Consider the following 21,055-nt stretch of genomic DNA (forward strand, 5'->3'; position numbering starts at 1 on the left):
GTATATGTGAGGGGGCGGGGGGTGGGGAGGGGGAAACTTTTAAAATCTCTTCCCTGCATGGGAGACCTAACATTTTCCCTGTCGGGTCTCCATTGTCGTTGGGGCCTAGCACCGTGGACCGGCCTCCAACCGGAACGACCTGGGGGCTCCAGTCGCGGAGCTGCGGACTACTCACCACCACGGGCTGGCCGGCTTCGGAGCGTGGGGAGCGGTGGTGGCTCGCTGCTGCGGCCCGACCCCGGAGCTCGGAGGCTCCAGCTGTAGACCTGTCGGGATATCGGGAGCTCGCGGGTCCGGGTGGAGACCGCCTGTTGGAGCTCCCGCAACGCGACTTCCCCAGCCCGTGTCGATGGGTTGGAACGACCCGGAGCGGGGCCGTACATCGCCCGGCGCGGCTTTAATGGCCGCGGAACATTCCAGCGCCCGCCGGGGGGCTCCAACTTTGTGACTTTTGGGCCTGGAGCGGGGCCGTACATCGCCCGGCGCAGCCTTAAATGGCCGTGGAACTTACCATCGCCTGCCTGGGGCTTCAACATCGGGAGAGAAATGGTGCAGGGGAGAGAAAAGACTTTGCCTTCCATCACAGTGAGGAGGAGATTCACTGTGATGGATGTTTCTGTAAATTGTATTGTTTGTATGTCTTGAAGGAAATTGTCTTTGTTTGTATGGCTGTGGAAACGGAGTTTCGTTTGAGCCTCACTGAGGTTCAAATGACGTGGAATAAATATTGTATTCTGTGTTCAAGCAGGAACTGCAGATGCTGGAAGATTGAAGGTACACAAAAATGCTGGAGAAACTCAGCGGGTGCAGCAGCATCTATTGGGCGAAGGAAATAGGCAACGTTTCGGGCCGAAACCCTTCTTCAGACTGTTGTATTCTATTGTATTGTGTGATATTAGCGCCATCTCCTGGGCACTTTGAATAGAAAAATACAATAGACAATAGGTGCAGGAGTAGGCCATTCAGCCCTTTGAGCCAGCACCGCCATTCAATGCGATCATGGCTGAACATTCTCAATCAGTACCCCGTTCCTGCCTTCTCCCCGTATCCCCTGACTCCGCTATTTTTAGAGCCCTATCTGGCTCTCACTTGAAAGTATCCAGAGAACCGGCCTCCACCGCCCTCTGGGGTAGAGAATTCCACAGACTCACCACTCTCTGTGAGAAAAACTGTTTCTTCGTCTACGTTCTAAATGGCTTACTCCTTATTCTTAAACTGTGGCCCCTGGTTCTGGACTCCCCCAACATCAGGAACATGTTTACTGCCTCGAGCGTGTCCAAACCCTTGACAATCTTACATATTTAAATAAGATTCTCTCTCATCCTTCTAAACTCCAGAGTGTACAAGTCCAGCTGCTCCATTCTCTCAGCATATGACTGTCCCGCCATCCTGGGAATTAATCTTGTGAACCTACGCTGCACTCCCTCAATACCAAGAATGTACTTCCTCAAATTAGGGGACCAAAACTGCACACAATACTCCAGGTGTGGTCTCACTAGTGCCCTGTACAACTGCAGGACCTCTTTGCTCCTATACTTGACTCCTCTTGTTATAAAGGCCAACATGCCATTTGCATTCTTCACTGCCTGCTGTACCTGCATGCTTACTTTCATAGTGATGAACAAGGACCCCCAGATTCCATTGTAGTTCCCCTTTTCCCAACTACGCCATTTAGATAGTAATTTGCCTTCCTGTTTCTGATACCAAAATGAATAACCTCACATTTATCCACATTAAACTATTTTAAATTTCTCCACAAAAGCATTTACCCTGAAAGTACACCTATTATCTTTACCTTTTGTGGGCCCAGTTTGGTTATGAATGATGACACTAACAACCACACTTATTTGCAATGAAGTCTACGCTTTGTCGGAAAAGTCCTCGTTCTCCAGGGAACGGGGATTCCCCTCCGCCACCATAGATGAGGCTCGCACCAGGGTCTCATACATACCCCACAACACTGCTCTCTCTCCCCATCCTCGCACTCGCAACAAGGGCAGAGTCCCCCTAGTCCTCACCTTTCACCCCACCAGCTGGCAAATACACCAAATAATCCTCCGCCATTTCCGCCACCTCCAACGTGACCCCACCACTCGCCACATCTTCCCATCTCCCCCCATATCTGCCTTCCGCAAAGACCATTCCCTCCGCAACTCCCTTGTCAATTCTTCCCTTCCCTCCCGTATCACCCCCGCCCCAGGCACTTTCCGTTGCAACCGCAAGAAATGCAACACCTGTCCCTTCACCTCCCCCCTCGACTCCATTCAAGGACCCAAGCAGTCGTTCCAGGTGCGACAAAGATTCACCTGTATCTCCTCCAACCTCATCTACTGCATCCGCTGCTCTAGATGTCAGCTGATTTACATCGGGGAGACTAAGCGGAGGTTGGGCGATCGTTTCGCCAAACACCTCCGCTCAGTCCGCAATAACCTACCTGAACTCCCGGTGGCTCAGCACTTCAACTCCCCCTCCCATTCCCAATCCGACCTCTCTGTCCTGGGTCTCCTCCATTGCCAGAGTGAGCAACACCGGAAATTGGAGGAACGGCACCTAAAAAAATAAAATATCTTGAACGCTTTGTGGAGGTGTTTGTTTGAAAGTGTCAACATCCAATGAAAGTCCTCATGCACAGGTTTTGTGAACCAGAAGAAGCGCGCACAGTACTCCAATGTCACATTACAAATGTCTGCATCATAATGTCTCAACTCCTCATCCCAATACCCTGACCGATGAAGGTGAACATGCTGAATGCCTTCTTCATCATCTTGTCTACATGTGTCAGCACTTTCATGTAATTATGTATCTGCACCTCTCAGTCCTTCTGTCCTACGACCGTTCCTGGGGCCCTACAATGGGAATCCTGCCCTAGTTTGCCTTGCCAAAATGCAACACCCAAACAGCAATGGAACAAGACGACAATTTGGCTGAACCACATAGATCGGCACCCCAGAACAACCATGTGGTTGGCCATGCTGTCCAGTACAGTTGCAACAATGGCATCTACCAGACCAATGTGGAAATTGTCCAGATATATCTCATCCACAGAAAGCAGGGTAAATCCACGGAAGGTTTCTACCATTCAATCACTCCGTTCTAAATCATCGAAGTGATGAAGGTGTTAATGAGGGTGCTGTCGAAGGCTGGCTTTCCAGCGTCAAATGACTCACTTACGGACAACCCAAATCTACAAGGCACAAGTAGAAGTGTGATGGAATAGCCTCCACTTGCTTGAAGAGCACAGATCCAACAATGTCCCCATCAACCCACCTGACTGCAACCCCGTCCACCATACTAAACATTAATTCTGTTTGCTGCTGTCATCTGGTGGTTGCAGTGAATGCCATTAATTACATGAACTGCAGTGATTTGCCTGGAATACTCCAAGATCAAATCAGAGCAGAAACCTTCAACCTCTAATACGAAGGCCAAGAGAACGAGGGTCATGGGAGCATCAATAACTGTAGATGCACCATCTTGACCTGAACAGAATTGTAATTTCCTTCACCCTCAGTGGATTTATGGACAGCTGTTACCCTAGTTAACAAAAAAAGTTAAGGACAATAGTGGATCCAAAGAGGAATCATATCAAGTTGCCTGAGGATTAGGAGCAGTTTGGAGCTCAGCAAAGAAGGACAAATAGATTATTAAGAGAGCGCATAGTGTACCAGAGTCAGGGAACATACAATCAGAATGTTGAAGCTTCCACTAGTTTGTATAAAGAGGGAAAAAGGTAGTGAAAGCAAATATAGACCTCTTATGTTAATAAACATGAGAATTTACAATGGAAATTCACAGAAAAAGACACAAAATAACTTCCCCAGAAATGCTAGGTTACCAAGAGTCCAAGGAAAAAGGAAGTGTTAAAGGAAAAATGATAAATATGATAAGAAACATAATATGTTTTAATCTACAATTTGAGAGGGAGAAGGGTAAATCGGAGGTGTCAGTGTTACAGTTGACCAAAGGGGACTATGGAGCCGTGAGGGAGGAGTTGGCCAAAGTTGACTGGAAAGATACACTAGCTGGGATGACAGTGTAGTAAAGTAAAGTAACTTTATTTATATAGCACGTTTAAATCAACTCACGTTGAGACAAAAGTGCTTTACATAGAAAAAAAAATAATTAAGCTTCCGTACATCCATAGAAAAATTATAATTAAGAAAAATGACACAACATATTGTATAATTCAACACAAACGTCCCCCCACAACAGAATAAAAAATTTCCACTGTGGGGAAAGGCATCGGAAAGTTCAGTCCCCTCCCTCTGTGATCACCCGAGGTCAGGGCCTATTTGTGGCCTCCGCAGCCAGTCCGATGTTTTCAGGCCCTCTTGCCAGAAAGCTGGAATGCCGGCATCGGGTGAGAACTCCTCGGCGGCTTGGAAATGTCTGGAGCGGCCGCTTCCTCCCCGGAGACCGCGGCACCCGAAGTCTTCAGACCGCGCTGGTTGGAGCTCCGACTCTGGTGATCTCGAATCCCAGGCTCCGCGGTGTTTAAATCCAGCGCCGCACGCGACTGGACGCTCCGCAGCCACAGCTCCTCGGGTGTTGGTCGGCGGGCAGTCACAGTACTCCGGAGCTTACCGCACGGCGACACGGTAAGGCATCACCCACTCCGTGTTGGTGTCCCAGCGCTGCACCGCCGCCGAAGCTGTAGTCCCGGCCGATCCCGACAGGAAACGCTGCAACAGTCTGATGGTAGGCCGCAAGGAAGGGGCGAAGAAGCAGCTCGGAGGGAAACCGCCTCTCCGACCAGGTAGGGACCAGGAAAAGTTTCCCCCTTCCCCTCCCCCCACCCACCACATAAAAGAAGACCTCCAACAAACATTTTGTAGTAACAGGACTAAAAATAAAAATAAAAAAGGGTGAAAGGACGGACTGCAGGCGGAGCAGCCATACACAACGGCGCCCCACTCCTGCAGTCCCAAAGATCCTGCAGTGGAACAACAATGGCAGGTATTTCTGGGAATAATAACGATAGTGCAGGATCAACTCATTCCAAAGAGGAAGAAAGATTCCAATGAGAGTAAGGGGCGACCGTGGCTACAAGGGAAGTCAAGGACAGTATAAAAATAAAAGAGAAGTACAACATAGTAAAGATGAGCAGGAAGCAAGAGGTTTGAGTAATGTTTAAAGAGCAATAGAAGATAACTAAAAAGGCAACATGGGGAGAAAAGATGAGGTACGAACGTAAGCTAGCCAAGAATATAAAGGAGGATAGTAAAAGCTTCTTTAGGTATGTGAAGAGGAAAAAATTAGTTAAGACTAAAGTTGGACTCTTGAAGACTGAATAGGGTGAATTTATTATGGGGAACAAGGAAATGGAAGATGAGTTGAACAGGCACTTTGGATCTGTCTTCACAAATAATCTCCCTGATGTACTAGTGGCCAGAGGACCTGGGGTGACGGAGGAACTGAAGGAAATCCACATTAGGCAGGAAATGGTGTTGGATAGACTGATGGGATTGAAGGCTGATAAGTCCTTAGGGCCAGATGATCTGCATCCCAGGGTACTTAAGGAAGTGGCTCTAGAAATCGTGGCGCATTGGTGATCATTTTCCAATGTTCTATAGATTCAGGATCTGTTCCTGTGGATTGGAGGGTAGCTAATGTAATCCCACATTTTAAGAAAGGCAGAAGAGGGAAAACGGAATTATAGACCAGTTAGCCCGACATCAGTGGTGTGGAAGATGCTGGAGTCAATCATAAACGATGAAATAGCCGCACATTTGGATAGCAGTAATAGGATCGGTCCGAGTCAGCATGGATCTATGAAGGGGAATGGCATGTTGGCCTTCATAACAAGTAGAGTTGAATATAGGAGCAAAGAGGTCCTTCGTCCCTTTGAGCCAGCACCGCCATTCAATATGATCATGGCCGATGATCCCCAATCAGTATCCTGTTCCTCTTGTTATAAAGGCCAACATGCCATTCGATTTCTTCACTTCCTGCTGTACTTGCATGCTTACTTTCATAGATTGATGTACAAGGACCCCCAGATCCCGTTGTACTTCCCCTTTCCCCAACTTGACGCCATTTAGATAGTAATCTGCCTTCCTATTTTTTATACCAAAGTGGATATCCGCATAAAACTTCCTGCCATGCATCTGCCCACTGCCCCAACCTGTCCAAATCACCCTGCATTCCCATAGCATCCTCCTCACAGTTCACACTGCCACCCAGCTTTGTGTCATTTGCAAATTTGCTAATGTTACTGTTGTGTATTTGGATGCTTGGAACAGACTTTAATAAGGCTTGGACAAGAGAGTAAACTAACAAGCTTCTTTATTCCAGGAAGCCACCTTGAGTCTCCCCCGCACATGTGTACTTGCACAAGACATCACATATACTAATTATATATGCTAATTATCCCATACCTAACAGTTACTTTGAATCCCTTCATCCAAATCATTGATGTATATTGTAATTAGCTGCGGTCCCAGCATCGAGCCTTGCGGTACCCCACTAGTCACTGCCTGCCATCCTGAAAGGGACCCGTTAATCCCTGCTCCTTGAGTCCTGTCTGCCAACCACTTCTCTATCCATGTCAGCACTCTACCCCCAATACCATGTGCCCTAAATTTGCCCACTAATCTCCTTTGTGGGACCTTATCAAATGCTTTCTGAAAGTCCAGGTACACTACATCCACTGGCTCTCCCTTGTCCATTTTCCTAGTTATATGCTCAAAAAATTTTGTAAATCCATGCTGACTCGGACCGATCCTGTTACTGCTATCCAAATATTCGGCTATCTCATCTTTTATAATTGACTCCAGCATCTTCCCCACCACCGATATCAGGCTAACTGGTCTATAATTCCCTGTTTTTCTCTCTTCTGCCTTTCTTAAAAAGTGGGATAACTTTAGCTACCCTCCAATCCACAGGAGCTGATCCTGAGCCTGTAGAACATTGGAAAATGATCACCAATGCATCCACAATTTCTAGAGCCACTTCCTTAAGTACCATGTGATGCAGACCGTCAGGCCCTGGGGATTTACCAGCCTTCAGTCCCATCAGTCTATTCAACACCATTTCCTGCTTAATGTGGATTTCCTTCAGTTCCTCCGAAACCCCAGATCCTCTGGCCACTACTATATCAGGAAGATTGTTTGTGTCCTCCTTAGTGAAGACAGATCCAAAGTACCTGTTCAACTCATCTGCCATTCCCTTGTTCCCCATAATAAATTCACCGTTTTCGGTCTTCAAGGGTCCAACTTTGGTCTTAACTAATTTTTTCCTCTTCACATACCTAAAGAAGCTTTTACTATCCTGCTTTATATTCTTGGCTAGCTTACCTTTGTACCTCATCTTTTCTCCCCATATTGTCTTTTTGGTTATCTTCTGTTGTTCTTTAAACATTACCCAATCCTCTTGCTTCCTGCTCATCTTTGCTACGTTGTACTTCTTCGCTTTAATTTTTATACTGTCCCTGACGTCCCTTGTCAGCCACGGTCGTCCCTTTCTCCCCTTGGAATCTTTCTTCCTCCTAGGAATGAACTGATCCTGCACCTTCTGTATTATTCCTAGAAATACCTGCCATTTTTGTTCCACTGTCATCCCTGCTAGTGTATCTTTCCAGTCAACTTTGGCCAGCTCCTCCCTCATGGCCCCATAGTCCCCTTTATTCAACTGTAATACTGACACCTCCGATCTACCCTTCTCCCTCACCAATTGTAGATTAAACCTGACATGTTATGGTCACTGCCTCCTAATGGCTCATTAACCTCTAGGTCCTTTATTAAATCCGGTTCATTACACAACACTAAATCGAGAATTGCCTTCTCCCTGGTAGGCTCCAATACAAGCTGTTCTAAGAATCCATCACAAAGGCACTCTACAAAGTCCCTTTCTTGGGGTCCAGTACCAACCTGATTTCCCCAGTCTACCTGCATGTTGAAATCTCCCATAACAACCACAGCATTACTTTAATAATAATAATAATAATAATGATAATGATAATAATAATCTTTTATTGTCATTGCACATCAGTGCAACGAGATTTGGAATGCAGCTGCCAACTGATGTCATAAACATAAATAGCTAATAAAATTTGGATTTAGATACCCCAAGAACATAGATTGTAAAAAGAACAGTAAAACAGTTCTTACTATGATTTCTGGGGGTACTGGGGTTTTTAAATACCTTATTTTCACAGCCGTGTTCGGTACCGGGCTGCTCCGAAATGACTCGGACTTGGGAGCACAAAGCCCGCTGCGTCTGAACACGCCGCCATCTTCTCAGACATGATCTCAATGCTATATTCCAACTCCTGATTCAACTTTCGCCCCATGTCCAGGCTACTGTTTGGGGGCCTGTAGATTAGCCCCATTAGGGTATTTTTACCCTTACAATTCCTTAGTTCTATCCATACTGACTCCACATCTCCTGTTTCAATGTCACCCCTTGCAAGGGACTGAATTTCATTCCTCACCAACAGGGCAACCCCACCCCCTCTGCCCACCTGTCTGTCTTTTCGATAGGAGGTATACCCTTGAATATTCAGTTCCCAGCCCTGGCCCTCTTGCAGCCATGTCTCAGTAATTCCCACAACATCATACTTGCCAGTTTGTAACTGAGCCTCAAGCTCGTCCACTTTATTCCTTATATTCGCACATTCATATACAGCACTTTGACCTCCGTATTCACTTCCCCCCTCGTACCGCTCGCAATTGGCCCTGACCTTAGTTGTTCCTTCTCAAGCTTTCCTTCCCATTAATTCGAGAATCCTTTGTAATTTTTCCTGTAGCCACTTCCCCTTCAACTCCATCTTTATACTCCCAATTTGTCAATCCCTCCCCCCCACTATTTAGTTTAAACCCACACGTGTAGCCCTAGCAAACCTGCCTGCCAGAATGTCGGTCCCCCTCCAGTTAAGGTGTAACCCGTCCCTTTTGTACAGGTCTCCCCTACCCCAGAAGAGATCCCAGTGGTCTATAAATCTAAATCCTTTCTCCCTGCACCAGCCCCTCAGCCACACATTCAGATCCCCTACCTCCCTGTTCCTGTCCTCACTAGCACGAGGTACTGGAAGCAATCCAGAGATAACCATCCTAGAAGTCCGGCATTTCAGTCTCTTCCCAACTCTCTGAAGTCATGTTGGAGAACCTCCTTCCTCTTCTTCCCGATATCGTTTGAGCCCACGTGCACAACTACCACCAGCTGTTCACCTTCTCTCTCTCTCTCAAATGTTCAGAATTTGGCTCGTGACATCCTGAACCCTGGCACCAGGGAGGCAACAGACCATCCTCGCATCTCGTCTGCCGCCACAGAATCTCCTGTCCGTTCCTCGGACAATGGAGTCACCCACCACTAGGGCTCTGCCCGACGTCGGTTTACATTAGGCACAGCCACCTGAGTCTTCTACACTCTACGATTTCCACCCTTTCTCTCCGTCACACACCTTGGTTCTTCCCGTAACCTCGGCGTGACTACCTCACTGTAGGTCCTGTCCAGGAAACGCTCCTTTTCCTGATGGCCCTGAGGTCATCCAGCTGCTTCTCCAGTGCCCCAACACGATCCTTCAGAAGCTGAAGCTGGACGCACTTGCCACAGTTGTAGCAGCCAGAGGCTCCATCCATGTCCCTGGGCTCCCACATTCTGCAAGCCTCACACTGACTCATCTGCCCCGACAGGTGTTCACCGCGTTCTGTCCTCTCGAGCTTTATGCGTAGCCTCCTCTCCTCAGCCGAAGACTCTCGAGCCAAAGACTCGCACTTAACGCACAAGGCACTTCCCTCACTGCCACTCCACAAGAGCCGTCTTGCTTATATTGACTGATAAATTGCCCAAATTTACAAACCAAATTCCTGTTTTAAACTGTTTTCCCCCTCTGACTCACTTCTTAACTTTCCCCCCTCTCGGGCTAGAGCCAATCAGTGCTTTTTCCTGCTTCTCTTTGCTGCTGTTTCTTCAAAATCCACAGAAGCTCCGAGTTAAGTTGGTGGGTTATGCCAGGTCATGTTGTTGAATATAGAGGTAGACAGCAAGGATAAGAGGAGAGAGCAGGAATGTGGTATCCAGACAAAGGATCGGCTTTGATTGTGGTGATGCTGGCAGGAAATGCGGAATGGACTACCCAACTTATTTTTCTAAGTGTTTGGATCTATGTCCTGGAAATCCCCAGCCACCAACATTCAACAAAATGCAGCAATTAAAGGTGGTGGCAATCTCACAGGAAATGAGGCATTGGCAATAAATACTGCCTTGATCTATATTTGCCACAACTCAAAATATAAATAAATCAAATCCTTCAGCCATTTCCCACCATAATGATATTTGGAAGCTTGGATTATAAAGCTATATTCTTTGGAAGTTAACACATTGGTGAGCATTTAAGGTCACAGTTCAATATCGTGAGAAACTACCGTCTCCCTGGCAGTGTTTTGGCTCCTCAGGATCCTCCAAATTCACTATAAGAAGTAATCTAACATCAATGTTCTCTCCCAAGTCTATGTCCTCAGCATTGAGGCCCTGGTTACACTCAATTGGACTACAACGGAACACACAGCCCACGGGAGTGATGGAGATAGAGACTCTCACAATATTTATAAAGTATCTAGACAAGCAATTGAATGGTTGAGGCGGAGGTTATATGGCTCAAGTGCTGGAAAATGCAATGAGTATGCCATATTCATTATGGAGGAGAGTAACTGGAACAAAGGTTAGGTCAGGGAATAGAGTTTCCCCATTCCTCAGTAGTGGAAGTGTTCCCAGAGGGGTGAGGGGAAACACGTTTGTGCTCTGCTAATTGATTCACATATTAAATGTTTCATGGCTCCAATACCTTCTGATACCTTTATGTTTTTAAGTTGAGCAAGTCTCCGATATTTTATTTGTCCAGGACTATAGTGTGGCTCTGTGTTTAGTGCTTCCAAAAGTGTATGACCAAAAGTATATTTACTTAGTCATTTTCCTTATCACTGTATGTTTAAAACTGTTCATCTCCATTGTGACAATCAGTTGATCAGACTCTAGTCTGTTCGATATTGATAACTATGAAAAGCTGCAATACTTCTCCAATGTCAAGAAATGTTTATTTATTTTTTTTAAACAAGGTGATTCTTGCATCTTTTCAAAACAAGTGCATTAACATTTACAAAAGTTATATGGCAAAGCAAAAATTAAATATAGAAAGCAATACATTACCATTTATTTACACTGAGTATGATTACTCCAAGATATTGGCACCAAAAATTAACTCGCATTCAACAATCAACATTATAATAACCTCAAAAATAAATTTAAATTATAGGCACTATTTTGTTTAATACAAAATTAATTCATTTTTCAGTGTAAGCAAGTCTATTTTGCCCACAAGAGCTCAGTGCTGTTTGAGTGTCAAATTTCTGATCGTTTTTGTCTCATGCGGAGAAACAGATGCTTTTAATTTTATTCAATTTATTCTTAAGGTTTCAGTGAGGTTTCATTTGTGTCCAACTGTCGCAGTGCTGCAGCGTGCGAATGTTTGTGTATTATTCATGTCTTTTTTCAAAGAAGTTATTAAATACCAAAGGAATCCCACTATTGTGTACTGTCAGTGTTCATTGTCATCACGTGAAAGGAATCTTATAGCTTAGAATGAAATACGGTTTCCATCATTCCCTCTTGCTGTCCACTGGATCCTTCCTGCTTAAAGGGTTTTGTCTATGATATTCATCATTTTCAAGTATTATATATCTCCTGTGGAAATGACTAAACCAAACATCCATTCTAAGGAGATTGCTTACTTCACAACATGTATTTCACACCTGTTTAAAAGCAAAATTTTGAAATTAAACTGCTCATTCTCTTGAGAGCTTAAGATATTGAAAGATAACTCAAATAAAATAAATATAATTCTCCTTTAGGCAACTTCTCAGTGGAAAATGTTTAAACACATACCTGCACAAAAAAAACCTAACTAATGTTTATCGTATTACATTCAGATTTTTTTGCATGTAACACAATTATGTTCAAATGAATGAGAGTATTCTCTGCTTTTGCCGAATGTAAAACTGAGACAACAGGTTACTTCACCTGGTCTTTCAAATGAGTAAACAAAAAAACAAAATCATTTAACTCTCGCTACTTGCACACATGGCATATGTTCACCACACATGAACTGTACATGTATCTCATGTTCAACTATCTATGTAGACTTATCATTCTATTCACTGTGTGCTCACCCATCACTTCACATACATCTCATCCACATTGTTCATCCCTAAGCATTGTGTTCATATATTCCTGGCCAACTCGATCACTTCACATTCATCACACCATTATTTATTTACCAAGGCTCCAACGCCAGGAATATGGCCACTAGGAAAGAACGCTTTCTTCTGAAATTGCATGAACTGCTTCCAGCTCATGTATCACCATACACTCTTTTTGAAATAATTAAACAATGGACTCTGGTGATTGACTATACGATCAAATTAAATTGTTCCACAGCATCACTCAAAATAATAAACACACAGCTCCCTGCAGTAGTATGCAAATATATTTAAATGTAAACTCAAATTTTCATAAGAATACACACGTGTAGTGACTTCTTAAATGGTAATTACTGAATATAGTACCTACCAGGCTTCAGTATTTATTGAACAGCTCGAAGCAAGTTTATTTATATAACAGGATAACCAGTGCATAGTTTAGATAGAATTATGTTGCATTTTTATAAGCACTGTGGTATGATCAGATTACAATTTGAATGGACTAAGTTTTCACTACATATCTTATAAAGAAACAAGTCATAAAAATGAACTAATCCTATTATGTGCTGATTGGTGAAAACTTGGCTGCACATTTACACCACTCTTTCCTGAGCCAGTGCTGTACAATTTGACAAACAAAATTGTGTAAAACCTGCTTAACACCAAGCCCTTTGGCAAGTTAGAATAAAAGTCACTTCATAAAAATGGACATTGAAATAGATATGCACATTCAAATGTGTTCACTTTGATGGATACATTTTCTTAGTGTGGGCAAAGACTTAAACAAAGTGTCTCACTTACAATATATACTCAACTTTTAGCCACTTATCCACAGTTTTGTCTGTACAGAGCACCATTTAGGTTACAACATGCTTTTTCTCACAAGCCATAGGTTGAAAGTTTCAGTCAGTTGCAATGTACAATGGAACACAACTCCAGTGATCACGGACAGATCATAAGTCATCTTTCTAATACATACCACCTTTTAGAAAAAAATACTGGTTTCTTTTAAAATATTTTACGGTCACAATTAATAATCAGCATCTTTACACCAAGGGTGACATGTCATTGTTGGGATATTATTGCAAGTCGTCACAAATTAAAATTGCATTCCCCTCGCACCCAAAATTGTACTCAACAAAATAAAAAGACTGTGTAATTTGAATACATATCACTGAAGGTGGTCACAACTGCAAAGATGATGATTTTTTTGGTGCTGAAACTAAATCAGAGTGCATTGGACTACGAATCACCGTGACTGTAGATCTGTTCTACGTGATGCTGGAATTGTCCCTTCCTTCCTTCCCGAATACAAAATCTGCCACTGCTACATCTGATTGTACAAAAACAGGCGTCCACAAATAGTCCACTTTACTTAATCTTTCAAAAGACTCTACGTTAATTATCCATTTTTCCCCAGCACTGGTTGTTGTAAGCTTTTTCTTTGGCATTTTTTGGGATTGTGTCCAGACTTTTATTATGTCTTAAATGTCAATATCATCTGCTCACTAGCATCAAAACAATGGACATAGTTATGGAAAAAACTGATTGTACATGGAAAAACTGAAGTAAAAACTGATGTTTAATGTCAATAAAGTGCTACTCCATGATCTCCACCAACTTGTGCTGATTTATGGCAGAGAACTGGATTTTCTCAAATCCTGCTATATTTCCATGAACAGTCTATACAAGTCCTTTTGTTCCATGAACGTTCGTGAAATGAGCTTGAGACTGTTCTGAGTATTTAATTCAATAGCAACCATCTTTCCAGCTTTCATCTCTCATGCTGCCATACGTCTTCGGGACTGGCAATGATCTATAAATCAATTTACAAAAAGAGAAGTGAACTCATATGATTATATACAATTGTACTTACAAGTCAAAACAATTCTCAAATGGGCCCACGAACATATACAAGGCCAGATGACCTTTCAAGCCTGCTTTGTCAGTCAATAAGATTGTGGTTGGTGTGACCTTGATATCCAGTTTCCTACTTATGCCCCTTAACCCTAGAATTTTCATCCCTACAGTAAAATTAAATACACAATGATAGGTAGGCATTTATTTTTACTGATTGTATCAATATCTTATAATTCCATATGCTCATTCATGTATAAAGTGGCCAATATACACAACATAAACTAGTAGCGTGGATAGGGGAGAACCAGTGGATGTGGTGTATCTGGACTTCCAGAAGGCTTTCGACAAGGTCCCACATAAGAGATTAGTATACAAACTTAAAGCACATGGCATTGGGGGTTCAGTATTGATGTGGATAGAGAACTGGCTGGCAAACAGGAAGCAAAGAGTAGGAGTAAACGGGTCCTTTTCACAATGGCAGGCAGTGACTAGTGGGGTACCGCAAGGCTCAGTACTGGGACCCCAGCTATTTACAATATATATTAATGATCTGGATGAGGGAATTGAAGGCAATATCTCCAAGTTTGCGGATGACACTAAGCTGGGGGGCAGTGTTAGGTGTGAGGAGGATGCTAGGAGACTGCAAGGTGACTTGGATAGGCTGGGTGAGTGGGCAAATGTTTGGCAGATGCAGTTTAATGTGGATAAATGTGAGGTTATCCATTTTGGTGGCAAAAACGGGAAAGCAGATTATTATCTAAACGGTGGCCGATTGGGAAAGGGGGAGATGCAGCGAGACCTGGGTGTCATGGTACACCAGTCATTGAAGGTAGGCATGCAGGTGCAGCAGGCAGTAAAGAAAGCGAATGGCATGTTGGCTTTCATAGCAAGAGGATTTGAGTATAGGAGCAGGGAGGTTCTACTGCAGTTGTATAAGGTCTTGGTGAGACCACACCTGGAGTATTGCGTGCAGTTTTGGTCTCCAAATCTGAGGAAGGACATTATTGCCATAGAGGGAGTGCAGAGAAGGTTCACCAGACTGATTCCTGGATGTCAGGACTGTCTTATGAAGAAAGACTGGATAGACTGGGTTTATACTCTCTAGAATTTAGGAGATTGAGAGGGGATCTTATAGAAACTTACAAAATTCTTAAGGGGTTGGACAGGCTAGATGCAGGAAGATTGTTCCCCGATGTTGGGGAAGTCCAGGACAAGGGGTCACAGCTTAAGGATAAGGGGGAAATCCTTTAAAACCGAGATGAGGAGAACTTTTTTCACACAGAGAGTGGTGAATCTCTGGAACTCTCTGCCACAGAGGGTAGTTGAGGCTAGTTCATTGGCTATATTTAAGAGGGAGTTAGATGTGGCCCTTGTGGCCAAGGGGATCAGAGGGTATGGAGAGAAGGCAGGTACGGGATACTGAGTTGGATGATCAGCCATGATCATATTAAATGGCGGTGCAGGCTCGAAGGGCCGAATGGCCTACTCCTGCACCTAATTTCTATGTTTCTATAAAGGACCTGACCCACTTGGTGATTTTTTTCAGCGACTGCCGGCATCATTGACTGACGTATCAGGCGGCGTGATGACGTATGATGCGGCGGTGACGCAGTGTGATGACTAGAGCCAGGATTTTGCCATAAATGCCATGTGCCTTTTTTGATGATTTCAGGAAGATAATGCCCTTTTCACAATTGAGGTCCTAAATCAGCCTCTTTTTTGCCATTTTAACATAACTTACAAGAAAATTTACACCACCAGGGCGAAACCCGGCTGTAAGTGGGTGTTAAGTGGCGATTGGAGAGGACTGCGTGGGAAAGGGTCCAGTCTTTGCAGACTGGTGTCGTGCTTTTAAGTTGTGTGAAATGGTGATTGGGGAGGTGTAGGTGGGGAAGGATCTTGTCTTTTCAAACTGAAGTCAAGCTGTGAGTTGGTGTGAAGTGTTGGTTGGGGATGGGGTGTGGGGGTACCAGGGTTAAATTTCTGTTTATCGAACCTGCAGTAGAACTCGTTCAGGTCGTTGGTCAGCTGACAATTGTCCAAGGAGCGGGGGGTTTCCTCTTGTAGCTTGTGATTTCTTGCAAGCCCTTCCACACTGAAGAAGAGTCATTTGCTGAGAACTAGCTCCTCAACTTTTCAGAGTACCTTTCCTTGGCAGCTCTGATTCCTCTTCTCAGCTTGTACTTGGCCTGCCTGTAGAGATCTGCATCCCCGCTCCTGTAGGATCTACCCCCACAAGCATCAAAATGCCTTAAGTCAAGTCAAGTCAAGTCAAGTTAACGCCTTGACAGAAACTGAACGATTTGGTGAGAGTATATGGGATGATATATTCTCTACAGACAACTGTGTGCTGTTTTGCAAAGCATGTGAGAAAGCAGTGAATCATGAGAAGAAATATTTCGTCTCCCTGCATGTACAGACAGCTAAACACAAGTCGGCAGCAGAGAAACTGAAGGTAGGAAATACCGAAGCTTGTCTGCTCACTACATTTACTGCTGGCTCCAGTCGCAAATCCGAGTTTTGAGTGATCTGTGCAACGCATTAATTGTGCTGGAATTCCACTGTGGAAATTGGAAAACAAATCTCTGAGGTTTTTTAGGGAAATACACAGAGGAACATATACCAAGCGAGTCATCATTACGGGAAAATTATGTTGACAGCAACTTCAACATGGTTGTGCAGAAAATTAGAGATGAAGTTGCAAGCAACAAAATATGGATCTCAATACACGAGACAACTGATGCTGTGGGGAGATATGTTGCCAATGTGGTCATCGGTACATTGGAGGCAGGTCAACCATCAAAGGAGTATTTCTTGACATTGGAAATATTGGAGAAGTCAAAGAGCACAACTATTGCTCAGTTGTTTACATCTTCACTTGCTGTACTTTATACTTAAAGATCTTGGCGATGTAGGTAAACAAATACAAGGAAAATGTGAGTGGGGGATTTTAGCTAACAAAGATCTTGAAGAAATACAAAACATAGCGAAAGTTCTCAAAAGTAGTTGTAATGCACAATATATCGACATGAATTTAGAGTTTATAGCTTGTTTCAGGTATGCACCAGTGACCTCAGCTGGGGTAGAAAGAAGTTTTTCACAACTGAAGCACATTCTGACAGACGACATAGTATAACAACAGATAATTTGAAAAAAAAGCTAATAATTATGTGCAACGAGGCAACTTTGGTCATTTAATGTAGTATACCTTATTATGTACCTTACATAATGTAGTATACCTTATTATATGTACCTTACATATAATATATAAATATATTATAATTTTTAACCATATTTTGGTGGCGGAAATAAATGCCTTTTTATGTCTTTTTTGGGCAATAAATGCCTTTTCGTGCCTTTTTTGTAATTTTATTATGCCTTTTTGCCTGCCTATTTCGGAGATTTTTAGCGTCTAAACATCCTGGCTCTAGTGATGATGTATGACGCGGCGGTGACGGAACACGATGACGTATGACACGCGGCGTTTTTTCAAGTGTCATTACATTTTTTTGGCGCCTCTGGATTTTGAAATGTTCAAAATCTTTTGGCGACACTGATATGACGCCAGCCCTTAAGCCTTTCAATGACGTCGCATTGATATAAATAGTATTAAAATCCAAAGTTTAAATCCAGAATTGTTATTGATTCAGCCATTGTTCAAGCTGCTCATGCAAAGAGATTTGAACATTAGGATATGATCATGGTGGAATATGACAATGGAGGAGACCAATATGGCGCCTGCCTGCGGTGACTTTGCGGAGCTCCTGAACCTAAAATGCTTAGATACAACTTCAATCAACTCACCTGGATCAGGAAAACGGCAGAAAACGGTGCCGTTTCAGACAAGCTGCTTGAGCACCTCAAGGCTCTTGCAATTTCGCGATCTCCCGCAGCTGCGGGAGCCCCGGACTTTAAATTTTCCCATGCTGGCTGGAAATCACCCGACTCGACTATGGATCACAGGTAATGTACCTTGAAACCCCGGGATGACCCCCTGAGCCGACGGGCTGGATCTTCCAGGATAAATGAAGCTGGAGCTGCAGCTGCCGACTTTGAAGGAGCTGGAGCTGCCGTCTGTGAGGGAATCCCCGTTCCAGCGCAGGTCCGCAGAAACAACAGGTACAGCAAGTACAGTACCTGGAAACAAAGGGGAAGCCTCCATTGTGTCCGGAAACATGGCCGACGGGCAGGACTTCAGGTCAGACTGAAGTGCAGGGGACTTCGGCCCCCTCTCCCTACTATCCTACTAGCCAATGTACAGTCCCTTGAAAATAAAGTGGAGGATTTAAGGGCAAGGCTGCTTTACCAAAGGGAGCTGAGGGAATGCTCTGTGTTCTGTTTCACACAGACATGGCTCACCCCCAGCTCCCCCAGACTCAGCGGTCCAGCCTGAAGGGTTCTCCATCCACCGTATGGACCATACACAGGCATCTGGGAAAGGGAGAGGAGGGGGCATCTGCCTCGTGGTCAACTCTGCGTGGTGCTCAGGCGTGGCAGTCCTGTCCAACTCCTGCTCTCCACACCTCGAACATCTGGCGGTGAAGTGCCGTCCCTTCTACCTTCTGAGAGAATTCACCTCCATCATCCTGACCGCGGTCTACATCCCACCCCAGGCAGACGTCCGTCTGGCACTGGAGGAGCTGCACGCCGTTGTCAACAAACACCAGACGTCTTACCCCGAGGCATTTACCACCATTGCTGGGGACTTCAATAAGGCAAACCTAAAGAAATCACTCCCTAACTTCCACCAACATGTCTCCTGCTGCACCAGAGGACCAAACACCCTCGACCACTGCTACACCACCATCAAGAATGCCTATCACTCTATCCCTCGCCCTCATTTTGGTAAATCCGACCATACCGCGGTGCTGCTTCTTCCTGCCTACAGGCAGCAATTGAAGTGCGCACCCCCAGAGGTGAGGACTGTACACAGCTGGTCGGGGGCCAGAGGAACAACTCCAGGACTGTTTGGAGTCTGTAGACTGGGAAATGTTCAAGGACTCGGCAACGGACTTGAACGAATACGCCACAGTCGTTACAGACTTCATTAAGAAATGTGTGGAGGACTGCATCCCCATCAAAACCTTCCGAGTGTTTCCCAATCAGAAACCTTGGATGAACTTTGAGATCCGCACTCTCCTGAAGACCAGACACCGGGCATTCATGTCAGATGATACAGTGGCCTACATGAAGACCAGATGCAACCTTGGTAAGGCCATCAAAAAGGCTAAAAGGGACCTGCTCCAAACTGGAGGAATGAGACAGATGTTTGGCAGTTGTGGCGGGGCCTGAATGGAATCACCTCCTACAAGGCGAAACCAGGAGGCAGCTCAAATGTCGGTGAAACATCACTCCCTGACGAGCTCAATGCGTTTTACGCACGCTTTGATAGGGAGAATACTGATGTGCCTTCCCGAGCCCCCATTCGCGGTGATGGCATTTCAGTCTCAGTCACAGAGGCCGACGTCAGGAAATCCTTCAGAGGGGTGAACCCCCGAAAAGCACCTGGACCTGATGGTATACCCGGTCGTGTTCTTAAAAACCTGTGCGGACCAACTGGCTGGAGTTTTTACGGACATTTTCAACCTGTCACTACTGAGGTCTGAGGTTCCCATCTGCTTCAAAAGGGCATCAATTATACCAATGCCCAAGAAGAGTAAGGTGATGTGCCTCAATGACTACCGACCTGTGGCACTAACGCCTGTGGTGATGAAGTGCTTCAAGAGGTTGATCATGGCGAAAATCAACTCCTACCTCGACAAAAACCTGGACCCACTGCAGTTCGCTTACCGCCACAACAGATCAATGGTGGATGCGATCTCGCTGGCCCTCCACTCCACTCTGGACCACTTGGACAACAAAAACTCATATGTTATTCATTGATTACAGCTCGGCATTTAATACTATCATCCCCTTCAAGCTGGTTACAAAACTCGCAGAACTGGGTCTCTGCGCATCCCTCTGCAATTGGATCCTCGACTTCCTCATCCACAGACCACAGTCTGTTTGTATTGGTGGAAATGTGTCAGACTCGATAACAATCAGCACGGGAGCACATCAAGGCTGCGTGCTCAGCCCCCTGCTGTACTCACTCTATACTCATGACTGCGTAGCCGGTCATAGTGCGAACTCCATCATCAAGTTCGCTGATGACACCACTGTCGTGGGACGTATCACTGATGGGGATGAGTCCGAGTATAGAAGAGAGATCAAGCAACTGTCCATATGGTGCCAGCACAATAACCTGGCCCTCAACACCAGCAAATCCAAGGAACCGATTGTGGACTTTGGAAGGAGTAGGATGGGGACCCACAGTCCCGTTTATATCAACGGGTCAATGGTTAAAAGGGTCAAGAGCTTCAAATTCCTGGGCGTGCACATCTCTGAAGATCTTTCCTGGTCCGAGAACACTGATGCAATTATCAAGAAAGCACATCAGCACCTCTACTTCCTGAGATTACGGAGAGTCGGTTTGTCAAGGAGGACCCTCTCTAACTTCTCCAGGTGCACAGTAGAGAGCATGCTGACCGGTTGCATCGTGGCTTGGTTCGGCAACTTGAGTGTCCTGGAGAGGAAGAGACTACAAAAAGTAGTAAACACTGCCCAGTCCATCATCGGCTCTGACCTTCCTTCCATCGAGGGGATTTACCGAAGTCGCTGCCTCAAAAAGGCTGGCAGTATCATCAAGGACCCACACCATCCTGGCCACAAACTCATCTCCCTGCTACCTTCAGGTAGAAGGTACAGGAGCCTGAAGACTGCAACGACCAGGTTCAGGAATAGCTACTTCCCCACAGCCATCAGGCTATTAAACCTGGCTTGGACAAAACTCTGAACATTAATAACCCATTATCTGTCATTTTGCACTTTATCAGCTTATTTATTCATGCGTTTTGTAGTCAATGCCTATTATGTTCTGAAGCAAAGCAAGAGTTTCATTGTCCTATCAGGGACACATGACAATAAACTTGAACTTGAACTTGAATATGGATGATTTAAAT

General features: G+C 44.8%; 1 protein-coding gene across 1 annotated transcript in view; it reads right to left on the reverse strand.

The window, feature by feature from the left end:
- Nucleotides 1-11,009: 11,009 nt before the first annotated feature.
- slain2 (SLAIN motif family, member 2) overlaps nucleotides 11,010-21,055 on the reverse strand; it is a 49,600-nt gene continuing 39,554 nt past the window's right edge. Inside the window, 1 exon segment of the mRNA XM_055636565.1 lies at nucleotides 11,010-14,010. Within this exon segment, the coding sequence (XP_055492540.1) occupies nucleotides 13,944-14,010 (67 nt within the window). The 3' untranslated portion in view covers nucleotides 11,010-13,943.

This window comes from Leucoraja erinacea, chromosome 1 (assembly GCF_028641065.1).
Source record: "Leucoraja erinacea ecotype New England chromosome 1, Leri_hhj_1, whole genome shotgun sequence".
In the NCBI taxonomy this organism is placed as follows: domain Eukaryota; kingdom Metazoa; phylum Chordata; class Chondrichthyes; order Rajiformes; family Rajidae; genus Leucoraja; species Leucoraja erinaceus.